The sequence below is a fragment of the Asterias rubens genome, chromosome 7 (assembly GCF_902459465.1).
Source record: "Asterias rubens chromosome 7, eAstRub1.3, whole genome shotgun sequence".
NCBI lineage: Eukaryota > Metazoa > Echinodermata > Asteroidea > Forcipulatida > Asteriidae > Asterias > Asterias rubens.
The window spans coordinates 6,875,270-6,889,765 of NC_047068.1; the positions used below are offsets into that span (position 1 = coordinate 6,875,270).

General features: G+C 37.0%; 1 protein-coding gene across 3 annotated transcripts in view; it reads left to right on the forward strand.

The window, feature by feature from the left end:
- The window catches only part of LOC117292307 (ankyrin repeat and fibronectin type-III domain-containing protein 1-like), a 75,435-nt gene extending 67,340 nt beyond the window's left edge, over positions 1–8,095 (forward strand). For all 3 annotated transcript variants that reach the window (XM_033774326.1, XM_033774327.1, XM_033774328.1), the window contains 4 exons: positions 252–418; positions 1,313–1,481; positions 2,080–2,228; positions 6,705–8,095. In XM_033774326.1, coding sequence (XP_033630217.1) covers positions 252–418; positions 1,313–1,481; positions 2,080–2,228; positions 6,705–6,986 — 767 coding nt within the window. In that variant the 3' untranslated portion in view covers positions 6,987–8,095. The remainder of the gene's footprint in view (positions 1–251; positions 419–1,312; positions 1,482–2,079; positions 2,229–6,704) is intronic.
- The last annotated feature ends 6,401 nt before the right edge of the window (positions 8,096–14,496 follow it).

Sequence of the window (14,496 nt, forward strand, 5' to 3'; positions counted from 1 at the left end):
ACCAGCCACCAATACGCTTGACTTTGTATTTTAGCTGGTAACCTTTATTTGTAAGCAAAATTTTTTTGGCTTAATATTTTTTGAGTTGAATGAGCTCTATAAAATTTGATGTGATTATTTAAGAGGATAGATGAAGATTCTGAGCTGGAAACATTGGTGAGGGACAAACACCAACTGCAAAAAAAAAGAATTTAATTTTAATACCTGAATTTTTTAATGAATGGACTACGTGAATGTTTTCATCCCTTTAGTCCACATGACGACGTATCAACCGGAGTTCATCCGTCGTTTCACTCGACTGTCATCCATCCTAGAGATAGACTCGTTAATAGCTCAGCAAATGTTACGTGAAGCGTTCTCGTCGGACGAGGTCGATAACGCCAAGCTGAGACAACAGCAGGTCTCGGACTTTCAACAGGTGAGATACATGGCTCTTTCTCTACTATTGACCGACCGGTCAATTGTCTGCTATTGAGTGATCAGGCAATATCATTCACGCAATTTGTTTGAAGCACTTTGACAGCACTTGATCCCAGAACCTTATCCAAAGATGCTAGGATGGGCTGACGTATGCATATGCGCATTGAGTCTTGAGCATTAGGTTTTGTGACATTGCATGGTTAAGGTATCAATATACATTTAGTTTGCGGTAACACCATTTATCTTGTGTATAAAGATGTTCATAATTTGGCCCCAGTACATCTGTAAGACCTTGTAGACTTCCTTCATCTTTACAATCATCATCTACCCGGCGCCTTAGCTCTTCTTCCAGCGCTCATTTCCAGCTTTCCCTGGGACCCTGCATCGTGATACGCTATGGCAGTTGTGTTTTTGTGGTCATAGCTCTTCAACACTTTTGAACAAGCTACCCACCCACAGTCAAGCAGCTCCTTCATTGGACCCTTTTAAATCATTACTTAAAACCCATCTGTTTTGTCAATCTAGTTATAGTGTTTAGAAATATATGTATTTAGCTCTCTATAAATGTTGAAATTATTATTTTTATTATTATAACAAGTACTGTGCTGTGTAGATTGCTCGTAATAGAACTTGTCCCGCTGTTATTTATTGAAGTCAAATATACTCTCTCTTTTTTTCTTCTTCTTTTTTTTTTTTTTGGGGGGGGGGCCTTCTTTATTCTAAAAAGAACTGTCCTGCTTATTTAGTATTTTCTTATGTAGAAAAATTGGCTAGGACTGTTACTTTGCTGAACTTCACTGCTGTAGACTGGATATTGATCTCGATGTTTTGCCAACCGTTGTGAATTTATCGTCCGGAATCTATAAATATGATTTTTTTTAATTGTCCACAGGCGCTGGAAACAACATGGAAAGGTATGCGATGGATAATGGATGTTTTACAGTATGCAAGAGACAAGCAACTGAGGGGAGGTGTACCCCTCTCAGTGCTCTATGCACCCCCACCATCACCAGTGGACTCTCCCATGGATGTCATTGGAGATATGGAAAATGTATTCAACGGTAAGAGCTAGGACTTGATCAAATAATTACAAGGTGACTTTTTAGAGAAATAGCAACAACACTATTACAACAATCAAACTTGTTTTAAATATATGTTAAATTATGGATAAATTCATTGAGTTTAGAATTTGATTGATTTCTGAACATAAATGGTTAAGATGCCGTATAAAATGTTATTTCTCAAAATGTTAAAATGAGAAAATCGATTTAGCTGTTGCAAATTGCTTACCAAATTGAGGGACCTATGTTATAATACGCAAACATAATTATATAATGGCCTGATGCATTAACACTAGCAGAGTCATTCACGAAGGCTAAATGACATCACAACACACATAAACAGATATACTAGTAACAAAGGCAGTCAATCAAGTGAAAGTTCTTAAATGAAAAGAGGGAGAGAAGCAGAAAGCACAGAGAAAAGGCAAGGGAAAAAGGAGACAAAGAAGGGAATGGACTGATTTGAACACAATATGTACTAAACAATTTAACAAAACAATTTGTGGGCAATTTTTTAGATCTTGATGACGGAGATGAAAGTTTCTACTTCCATCCAATACTAAACCGTTACCTCTCTGCATAAAATTCTTTCTTGTAGAAAAAGACAAGTACACGCTGCAGATCCCAGTGAACGGCCAGACACATAATTTGCAGTACATCAATTCCACCAATGAGATGCCTTCTACTGGAATCCTAAGAGTCTTCCCTGATTATCATTCTGGCCTCGCTAAGGGAACAAGTTTAAAGGTAGGAAAGAATCAGGTAGTCAGCGAAATGTTAATACTACTTAGGGATGAGATTGTTCAGACTTTTGGCTGAATTCAGACCTTTTATGTCGGCCTGGTGAAGAAAATCAGACAATATTTTTTTCCACAAATATAGAAATCCTGCTCATTGGTCTACTTCTCTAGTGCTTTGGATACTGTTTCCAAAAGCTCCTTGGAATCTATATAACCCCAGGGGTTACCAAACGGTAGAAATGGCATCATTTCAATATACCTTTGAATTTGTATCCAAGTGTCAGACTTTTTCGTTAGTAATGACTCTCACCCCTGAGTACAATTAATATTTTAAGGGGAACATTACCTTTCAATCTCTCTCCACATTTTGCCGTTTGGGATTGCTCATTATCCTTTCCTAGAGTTGTTCATGCACAAACAACAACTGCAGTTTGTTAGTTGTGAGTACAAGCTATTCTTCAAATTTACAAAAAATATCACAGAAAAAGTGTTAACATACCAAAAGTTTAAGAATAATCGAAATTGTCTTAAAGGCAGTGGACACTATTGGTAATTACCCAAAATAATTATTAGCATAAAACCTTTCTTGGTAATGAGTAATGGGGAGAGGTTGATGGTATAAAACATTGTGAGAAACGGCTCCCTCTGAAGTGACATAGTTTTCGAGAAAGAAGTATTTTTCCACAAATTTGATTTCGAGACCTCAAGTTTAGAATTTGAGGTCTCGAAATCAACCATGTAAAAGCACACAACTTCGTGTGACAAGGGTGTTTTTTTCTTTCATTATTATCTCGCAACTTCGACGACAGATTGAGCTCAAATTTTTACAGGTTTGTCATTTTATGTATATGTTGAGATACACCAAGTGAGAAAACTGGTCTTTGACAATTACCAATAGTGTCCACTGTCTTTAATGCTTTTTCGAATAAGCCTAACAGTTATAGTTGTAGATTGAAAATAATAAACAACCAAAAATGACAACCTAACTGCTTTAGGGAACCCTGACTTTTCACAGTGCCCTAACAAATCTAAATTTATACATTGGTTGAAAACCACCCAGTCCTGCAAGCTCTGCTGGGCATTATTTATTTTGTTCAACCCCCTGCCCTGCATCAACATTGGACTTCTTGCTATTACAAACAACCCCCAAACTGGCACTCTGCCAGGTGTCAACTTCACAGAGCTGCTAAGCACACAAGTTTCATGTTTACCAGTGAAAATCATATTTGATGTATGTTATACATGACTGGTTCCCTGCAAACTTTTGCTTAGCGAAAACACAAATTGGCTAAGTGTTATTAGTGTCCGTGAAACTTTAGAAGGAAACCAAATATGAATCCCCTGGAGTTATGGTTTCTCCTGCTGATACGGCCAAGGCTATTACCGGACGGGTTTTATTAAAAATCACTGACTTGATCGCAAGAAAAACAGCACGACCCCATAATATAAATACAAAGATTGGATCAAACAAGTTTCTATAGCCACCGTACAATGGCCTATTGACCCAGAGCAAACTGACCTGACGTCATCATCACAATAAATCCTGGGTGTACTAATTGGGAGTCAATGTCCTCTGACGATATTACAGCGTCTACACATTTGCTAAGATTTGTATATGAAATTAGACTCCTAAAATGGCGATGGTGAAGGAGAGGAGAGTGTGTGTCACATTGGTGTCAGGGGTCAATATAGAGGAATGATTTAAGTTTTACCTGGGTTTTTGGGGTTTGTTTTTTTAGGGGGGGGGGGTTAAAAGTTGCATACTTAGTGTGGAGCTGAGAGAAAAAAGTTCTAGACAATGTAGGAACTTTAGACTTCCACACTTCCACACAGATGTGTTATATACACTACCTTTTGGAGACCAGAACAAATCAGAAAAGGGAAAATGAAGGGAAATTCTAAGGACATGCATGGTCGCTATACAAGGAATTGTGTGTACAAAGTTTCTTAACTACATACAGGGACAAAGAAAAGAACACAAGATGTTTTTTAAAGGGATACAAACAAATAGAATGTGTATTATCATCAGTGTTGAAAAGTATATATTTTTTTTTCAAAAGTTCACAAGACAAAAGAATGGCCACAGAGTATATGTAACACAGAGTGATGTGTGTGTGCAAACCAGGGACCTATAACAACATGGGACCTTAGGGTTCCAAGTTGGGTCATATGTTGGGTGAAGGTCCCCTGTTAAAAAATGTGTACAAAACCAATGGGAGCTTTTGCCAAAAGTACAAGCACAAGAAGGACAATATGAGGTCCTTGATTGCAAGTGTTTACATACTTACTTGTAAACACCTATTAATATCAGAAAAATTTGTTCATAGCAGAATGATACAAACTGATAAGAAAAGTTGACTTTATGAGTGATCTTGGTTGGAGTAGGTCAATTCCATAATGTTTGTCAACATGTCATTCTAATAAAACCTTGAACAGAAAATGAAAAATGAACCTTTCTCTATAAAACTTGATTTATGGCACCCCTTACTGGCAAGTTCATGAACTAGCAAGAGGTTGACCCTTTAGGGTTGAAACTTGAGCTTGATTAATGTTGTGTGAGCCCAGAGGGTTTTTTGGGGGAGCAGTGGCCAGAGTCATGTACTGACCTGTCCTTCACTTCAATTATTCTAGCCATACTGTATACACAAATCTGTGTTGTATGGTGAGGAATCAGTTACATCTTATTGATACAAAGAGACAGCAGTAAGCATTTGTATGAAAAAAGGCAATATATGGTTCAACTTTACCTGATTAGGGCAAAAAAAAATACCAGTTGATCGTCCACGCCCGCATCCTTTTGGGGGCCAGTTAGTTCCTTTTTCTTTCGATTTTTTCATTAAAAAAAAGAAGAAAAGAAAAAGTTTAATCCATCTTTTCAAAAGGACTGGCTTAGGAGCTTTTCCTGAATATAACAGGATGCTCTCTTTTTAGTGTAATCCGACCCTGTTAATAGTGTTAACACAGGTCCTCATGCAACAAATAGGCATACATTAAGTTTGTGGTGGGTTCAAACTGAACAATTGGTGGCCTGTTTTATTTTAAATACTAAGCGGCCATCTTGACAAAAATAAAATGAATATCTAATAAAAAGGCCCTCATCCTCCTCTTTTTTGAAAAATCTGGACGATCAACTGGTATTTTTTGTTATTTGGCCTTATACATTGGTATACTTTGCCTAGAGAGGAATATTCACTGAGTTAAAAAGTGGTGGCACCATACGGAAACTTTTCCGAGTTGTTTCTGAAATGGATATTTTAGAAATGAAGTAATGTTCAAGAGGAGTGTATCTAAAAACATTAATAAAATGCAAGGACAATTGTGATACATGCTGAAAATTGTGCATGGTGTTTCCACTATTTTCTCCTGAGGCTCACAAACGAATTAAGCCAAACTTTTCAAATTGTAGCTCACAAAAAGATGCACACTGTTTGGGACTACTTTTTCAGCTCTACAATTCATGTGTAATATCTTCCAAGAGTTTTCACTTGTTTCTTTTCATTTTGAAAACCTACTTTTACACCACAAAAAAATTCTAAAATTAAAACACCTTTTGGACGCTAGCAGAGTTTTCCTGAATGACACTCTAACAAATATTACACACACACAGAAGAGTATCCGCACACAAATAAGATAAATAAATGCGATTAATAACATCAAACAAAAAACATATTTCACAACACGTGTTGTGAAAATTTTCTCTGGGGGGGGGGGGGGGTGACCTTTCCTTGACTCATACAGTTTGTTGATATGTGAACTGTGGTGCAACTTTATTGACATATCATCCATGGGTATCTATTTACCAACCCTACTGGTAGCTGTTTAGTGACCCAGATGACCAACTGGGATGGGATGATAATGATAATAGGTAAACATCTGATTGTACGTAATCACCTTGGAGAACGAAATCGTATCCCTCAAAAATAAAACCAAATGCAAATATTTTTCGTGATAAACCAAGCTGGCTCTGAACAAATATTATTTGAATTGTTGCATCCAATGTAAATACTAAATTAGGGGGAGGGTACATTTCTCCTCCCCTATTGATGACCTCCCCCCCCTCCCCATATTCAGAAAAATCTAGCTGACTTGTTGTTTAATCAAAAATGTTGCAGGGGCGTAACTGAACGGAGCCAAAGTGGAGTTTGTACCTCCCCCAATCTATTTCCCATCTCCAACCCCAATCCATTTGAAATCCCAACTTTGAGATTACAAATTACCTGAATAAAAAAATACTTTTGATGACCTTTCGTGTAATATTTTTGTTGTATTAAAATGAAATTTCATGCCAAGTAATGCACATTATTTTCTGTGGATAATGCAGTACACAATCATTTACATGGCATTATGTAAGTTGCTTGGTGAGTGTTTCCACTTTTTACGCATTGCGCATTATGCAGAGGGCATGATGGATGTCCACCTTTTCCTATAACCAGAGCCATGTGCAACTGTTTTCATTATTTCCTCTCTTATTTTTGATCGGCAGCTACACGTCACAAGCAAGACGACCTGCCGCGAAATCGTCAGTCTCGTCATACAGCAGCTGAACAAGGCTGTAGAGTCGCACAATCTAGACTCGCCAATCTACCTCGAGGAGCAGTGGGACGATTTCGGTCTAGTGGCCATCATCAGCAATAAAGAATATCAACTACGTGATGACCACTGCCCGCTACAGCTGCAGAACCCCTGGACCAAAGGCCACCTCTATGTTCGGACCAAGGATGGGAGCGAGACGCTTCTCAGCACGGGACCATCCACTGCGGTTTAGCTGCAGGCTCTTTGAGGAATTCTTCTTTTTTAATTCTTTCCTTCTTCCAAAGTGGAGTCAAGTTATTCAAAAGTTGAGAAATTTCGAGCCAAAGTGGAGTTTGAACCAAAGTTGTTGTCGCTCGGCACCATCCACGGTGGTTTAGCTGCCAGCTCTCTTGGAGAAAAGCTTCTTCTTTTTATTTGGTTGTTCTTTCCTTCTTCCAAAGTTGAGTCAAGTTGTTCAAAAGTGAGACATTTCGAGCCAAAGTGGAGTTTGTTCCAAAGTGGACTTTTCACTTGGACCTACTTTTTGTAGAGATAGTAGGCCAAAATACTAGGGCTTATTCAAATCAATTTGCAACAAAAATTATATACATGGGTCCAGTTAGACAAATACTATGTATCTTATATGGCATTTCGGCTGGTAAGTTACATCTATCAAGACATGTCCTGTGGCCATTACATCAGTGTTTGACTCCAGCAGAATGATTTACTTTTCTCAAAAAGGTTATTTTGTTAATATTTATTGCTTACTATTTTCTTAGGGCTATGAATAAATTTGAGTTTTTCTGAAATATTTATGGACTAACCTAATCTTTAAGGAAGAATGATGGTGATTCTATTGGACATCCTTAAATATTCTCTGCTTCTTTTCTGTTTCATTTTAACAAAAATAAAAATTGAAATCTAGAAGAGATGACTGTAAATTTTGTGCAGAGCTGCTGAAAATAAGAAACTGCCAAACATACTCTGGCGCTAAGCCAAAGCTATTCGAAAATGAAGTCAAGTTGACAGGGCAAATGTTAAAAGTGGGCTTGGAATGTTCGTTTGTTTTAAGAAACAAAGGCTTTTTTTTCTCAAGGTTAAAGTACCTAGTCCATGTCAAATTTTTGAGGTTTTAGGGTAGTTGTTTTTTTTGCCTTTCATGTTTCAGTGAAGGTAACATTTATCATTGCCAAAAATACCTGGCTTTCTGTATTTGCAGACAGAAATCACTCAACCCTTATCACCCAACCCTGGCATTGTTTTAAAGAGAGTCTACTGTTTCCTTTTTAGCCTTGAATTCAGCTTTTTGTTATTTGTTTTTCAAATTTTTGTTGGGGAGGGGGATGATAAATCAACCCATCCGTTTCAGCAGCCGAGTTGGGCATAGACCTTTTCGCAATTACCCATTGTGCAAGTGCTAACTGTTGAATGAGGTGCATGCTGGTCAAACTTGAGCGCTAGCAAGACCAGCATGCACGTACTGAGTATTTGAAACCAGATTTTGTTTGAGATATTTATAGTTGATTTAAATTTTCTGTTTACCAAAGAAAAACAGCATGTTTATTGGTTAAAGATCAGACATAATGTCACTGGGACAATATGTGGTCGATACTGCTGGAGGAAGAATTAACTGAATGAAGGGGTCAGGGGTCAAGAGAAAATGATCCATTTGCAGGGAGATGTTTTTGGCAAGACCATTTAAACTCTTTGAAGTTGGTTGACAATTGACAATGCATTATATTTTACTGAAGCCTTCCGTGTTATATAGATAGAAATCTTTTATCAAGTCCATAGTGTGCAATACATGTACTGTTCTCTACAACTTTTACTGAAGTGTACACAAGGCAAGTTTTTTATTGTACAGATTTCATAGTTGAAACATTGCCATTTATAATATCTCTATTTATTATCAAATTCCTTCCATGTGATACGAAGATGGTCGTTAAAAAAAAAAGAAAAAAAAAAGGAATTTCATCTTTGGAATTTTTTTATTTATAAACATTGATATTTGAGAACACCTGCATTCTTATTGGAAATATTTTCCTACACCAATGTTGGTCATCCACATAGAACTATATACATGTATAATGACAATAGCTATATGGTTATCACCAGATAGACAGTTACCCAGCAAGTATTAGTATTGCATTATAGTGAGGGTAGTCTGGGTTCTCTTCAGTTATTGAGGCCAAGTAACTTATGTTTCGACTATGGCTGTTGGCTGCGACAACAACATTGAAGATTAGCCACAGCCATGTTGAAAACCAGTAATTTATTTGAAAATGGCCTAAGCTGTTGTTTATAGCTATAAATCATTTGTATCAATATTTATTTTTAAATTTAAATTGGACCAACATCTGAAAAGGAAAAAGCTCTGTGTGGTATTCAAATCATACTTTGCCCTTTGTTCATTTGAAGACTATTTGTGAATTAAGTCTATAATTGATTTTTTATCAATCTGTGGAGTGTGAACATTTGTACTTATTCTAAACAAAATGCCAGTAGAGGATTAAACTGCTGCCTTCTATAACAGTAATTTAATTTTACTTGTTTGTGATTTTAATTTCATCTCGAAACTGAAAAGAAAAATAGTAAAGGCTCATTTTCTATAAGGGTATGTTTCAAAGGTATGTTTTGCTGACATCACTAAAATTGTACTTTAGCCTGAAACTGAAAGAAAACAGTTGTCCAGCTATGATTTCTCTTGTGTGAAACTACGAAAGGTGCAATCATGAGAATGTGGCCTATACTTGCTCCCTAAATGGGAGGGATGTAAAAGTTAATCCAATGAGTTGTAATTAGGGACCAGTTCGTTTTATGATTTAAAGATAAATCTTAAGCACTTAAAATTCAAATCCAAAAGATTTATTTTTAATTTTAAAATGCATCCGTCCTTAATAACAGTCATTTGGATTAACTTTTGAATCCTTCTCATGTAGTCTAGTTTGTAAACTAAAGGGAGTAGAACAGTAACTAAAACAATGGACCTCAAAGTGCTACTTTTGAGGGCCAAACTCCCTTAGTTTACAAATACTGCACCATTTGTTGTGAACATTGAGGGCCAAACTCCCTTAGTTTACAAACTATACTGCACCATTTGTTGTGAACATTGAGGGCCAAACTCCCTTAGGCCGTGTCCGAAACGACGACTTCAGCTACAGCTACGTCTAGATCAGCGCGTCTACCAGTGTTGAAGAATAGCAGACGCGCGCGATCTAGCCGTAGCTGTAGCCGAAGTCGCCGTTTCGGACACGGCCTAAGTTTACAAACTATACTGTACCATTTGTTGTGAACATTGAGGGCCAAACTCCCTTAGTTTACAAACTATACTGCACCATTTGCTGTGAACATTGAGGGCCAAACTCCCTTAGTTTACAAACTATACTGCACCATTTGTTGTGAACATTGAGGGCCAAACTCCCTTAGTTTACAAACTATACTGTACCATTTGTTGTGAACATTGAGGGCCAAACTCCCTTAGTTTACAAACTATACTGCACCATTTGTTGTGAACATTGAGGGCCAAACTCCCTTAGTTTACAAACTATACTGCACCATTTGTTGTGAACATTGAGGGCCAAACTCCCTTAGTTTACAAACTATACTGCACCATTTGTTGTGAACATTGAGGGCCAAACTCCCTTAGTTTACAAACTATACTGCACCATTTGTTGTGAACATTGAGGGCCAAACTCCCTTAGTTTACAAACTATACTGCACCATTTGCTGTGAACATTGAGGGCCAAACTCCCTTAGTTTACAAACTATACTGCACCATTTGTTGTGAACATTGAGGGCCAAACTCCCTTAGTTTACAAACTATACTGCACCATTTGTTGTGAACATTGAGGGCCAAACTCCCTTAGTTTACAAACTATACTGTACCATTTGTTGTGAACATTGAGGGCCAAACTCCCTTAGTTTACAAACTATACTGCACCATTTGTTGTGAACATTGAGGGCCAAACTCCCTTAGTTTACAAACTATACTGCACCATTTGTTGTGAACATTGAGGGCCAAACTCCCTTAGTTTACAAACTATACTGCACCATTTGTTGTGAACATTGAGGGCCAAACTCCCTTAGTTTACAAACTATACTGCACCATTTGTTGTGAACATTGAGGGCCAAACTCCCTTAGTTTACAAACTATACTGCACCATTTGTTGTGAACATTGAGGGCCAAACTCCCTTAGTTTACAAACTATACTGTACCATTTGTTGTGAACATTGAGGGCCAAACTCCCTTAGTTTACAAACTATACTGCACCATTTGTTGTGAACATTGAGGGCCAAACTCCCTTAGTTTACAAACTATACTGCACCATTTGCTGTGAACATTGAGGGCCAAACTCCCTTAGTTTACAAACTATACTGCACCATTTGTTGTGAACATTGAGGGCCAAACTCCCTTAGTTTACAAACTATACTGCACCATTTGTTGTGAACATTGAGGGCCAAACTCCCTCAGTTTACAAACTATACTGTACCATTTGCTGTGAACATTGAGGGCCAAACTCCCTTAGTTTACAAACTATACTGCACCATTTGCTGTGAACATTGAGGGCCAAACTCCCTTAGTTTACAAACTATACTGCACCATTTGTTGTGAACATTGAGGGCCAAACTCCCTTAGTTTACAAACTATACTGTACCATTTGCTGTGAACATTGAGGGCCAAACTCCCTTAGTTTACAAACTATACTGCACCATTTGTTGTGAACATTGAGGGCCAAACTCCCTTAGTTTACAAACTATACTGCACCATTTGTTGTGAACATTGAGGGCCAAACTCCCTTAGTTTACAAACTATACTGTACCATTTGCTGTGAACATTTCCAACAATGGTGAGCAGTTCTGTTTTGTCAAGTCGCCAAGTGTTTCTTTTACTGCCAACTGATAACAGTTCAAAATTTATATTTCTGATGCAATAAAGGAGATCATAGTTTGGAGCAAATTGTCGAAAAGATGAAACTACATGCAGTATAGGGGCACATTGCCAAAAAAAGCCTAGGGGTAAAACGATTATGTTTTTATCACTAACTGCCAAAAGAGTTAAAAATTGATATTTTCTGATGAAATGCAAGGAATAATATTTTAAGCAAACTGTCAATAAGATGAAGCATGAGCATATTGCCAAAGGGTCACAAAGTTATTATTATTTTTATTTATCACTTGACAAGTGTTTCTCTAACTGCATGTAGAGTTAAACATTTATATATTCTGATGAAATTCGATGGATAATTTTTTGCCCCCCCCCCCCCCCAAAAAGGTGAAACTATAAAATACATCAAGGTTACACTCGTTTTCCAAACACTCCGAGTGTTGTGCTATTTTGCTCTACTCTAAAAATCGACTGTCTTTTGAAAATTTGGCAAACAAAGGGTACAATTAATTTTTTATTGATCTTCCAAAACTATTGTGATGTATCACCCCTTGGAAAACGAGAGGATTGGAACGAATGTACTTTTTAATTGAGTCAATTTAACATGTGAAAACACTTATGTGGCTTTGGGCGTTGGCAGCCAAAAGAACCAGCCTCTGATAAAATACCTTACGACGAAAGCCGGTCAAAGTGGTGGCAAGTCTCATTACACTTTACGCACAATTCAGCTTGAAACACAATGTAAAGCTGACAACAATGAAAGAAGTACCAAACAACATTTAACAAAAGACTCACTAAGCGGTGAATTGAGTTGGACAGTCATGTGTACTGACTGACATTTATTTTTCACATAGTTGATTGTTGTCGTCATAACCGATCCAAGGTTAAGTTATATACTGACCAATAACAATGGTGAACGGAGATAATTATGTTTTTCATTGGCCTCCACTCGGCAAACGTATTCTAATACGAGGCCGGATGGTCAGTAGTCGGCCAATGGTCACTCGGCCTTGGCGCGGATTATAAACCAAGTCATGCAACACCAGGTGATTGTAATGTAACCCTCCTGCCATGCTGGAAACAAGTATAATTGAATCATGAATGAACCAATTGAACTAAATTTTGCCCATCAATGTTTTCGATTGGGAGAAAGGACAGTTTTAAAACGACAACTAGAGAAGTTTGTGATAACACTGTGTGAAAATATGTTATTGGGTATACTTATTTGAAAAGAACCGATGGTTTTCAGAACCATTTCAAAAAGCGATGTTTACGTGCATGGTGTTATCGTAAACCTCCGATCGTTTATACTTCCACCATGCAAAATTTCAAATCCTACTTATAGATATATCCCTATTGTTCAAGAGGTTGTGAAGTGAGTCAAGAACTGATACTAGCTCAACACTGTTTCAACTTGATACCATAATGGTCATGGCCACTTGTGCAATCATTGTGGGGTCGCGTGTTGATGATAATGATAGAATTGTTTGGTCGTGTACCTTGACTTGTTTCATAAAGTTAAATCCGCAAGGAGCAAGTTTTTGGTCATGTACCTTGACTTGTTTCATTAAGTTGAATCCGCAAGGATCAAGTTTTTGGTCGTGTACCTTGACTTGTTTCATAAAGTTAAATCCGCAAGGAGCAAGTGAAAACTGGGGATGATATTTTGAAGATATCGGTTCTGGTTGTGCTGTTTTCTTTCGTTCCATTCAAAATATCAGTGGCTGGGAAAATCGCCCATCCGCACCGATTTTAGACTTTTAAAACTGGTGGTGAAACCGGCAACTGTTGTTTTGCCTGGGTGGTTGCAATAATAAGGCTCACTGGTGCTTAGTTTTGGGGTAATGGCTAGATGGTTATTTAATAGTTAATACATTTATAATTTTCGATGTTTCTTTTTATAAAAATAAGATATGAGGGGGCAAATCTGGTAATGTGTTGTTGTTGGGTTTTTTTTTTTTTTTTTTTTTTTTTTTTTTTTTTTTTTTTTTTTTTTTTATATAGGTGGGTGGTGGTTTTTTCAGGGAAGGAAACAAATTGTTTATGAGAGAATGATGTAATAATGCTAGATTGACATAATTTTAAAGTATAGAAACACGTGATTTGAATTTGTGTGTATAATATAATTCTCTACTTTATATACCAAAACTATATTGTCCGGATCGCGGTTCTCTCCTTTAACTTATAATAGCATGTATTTTATATTGTAAACAATAAATTAAAATATAATGTGTTTCTTTAAAGAAATCTCTTTTAACTTATTGTAAAATGTACATTCTCGAATAATTATAATACTGTATGATAAGATGTAAATACAAGAGTCTGAGTTGGAAGAAGTTTAAATATGTAAAAAAGATATAATGGTTCGAGGAGATCTGAAGAAAATCCAATAAACTATTAACAGTGTGCGATTTTATTAAGGAAATGAAAATAGTCTTTTGTAATTTCTTGGTCCGCATTCCTCTGGCAAATCTTTCCCTGCTGTTTTCCCGATGGGCCCCATCGCGATCGTTTAACTTTTTAATTACCATGTATCTATTTTATTTTACACATTCAAGAAAGTTATAAGCTTTAATTTTCAGGTAGGCCAATAGTGCACGAAAAATCCATCATGATGCTAACTGGAGGTTTAAAAACTGAAATTGCAAGTGCCGCACAGCACAATACCATTGAAGTTGATTATTGATTTTAAGATAAATGTTGCTTAAATGTTGTACCTAAACTGCAAAACTGGGATAAAGGAAAAATTCTTTTAGTGCAAGAAACTATGTTTCGGTACCAAACTTCATGTTTGCGTTGTGTACAGTTTTTAGTGTGACTTTGGACTCTGGACGTTATTTTTCAAAACCCCCAAGGAAATGCCCGCCGCGCAGTAGAC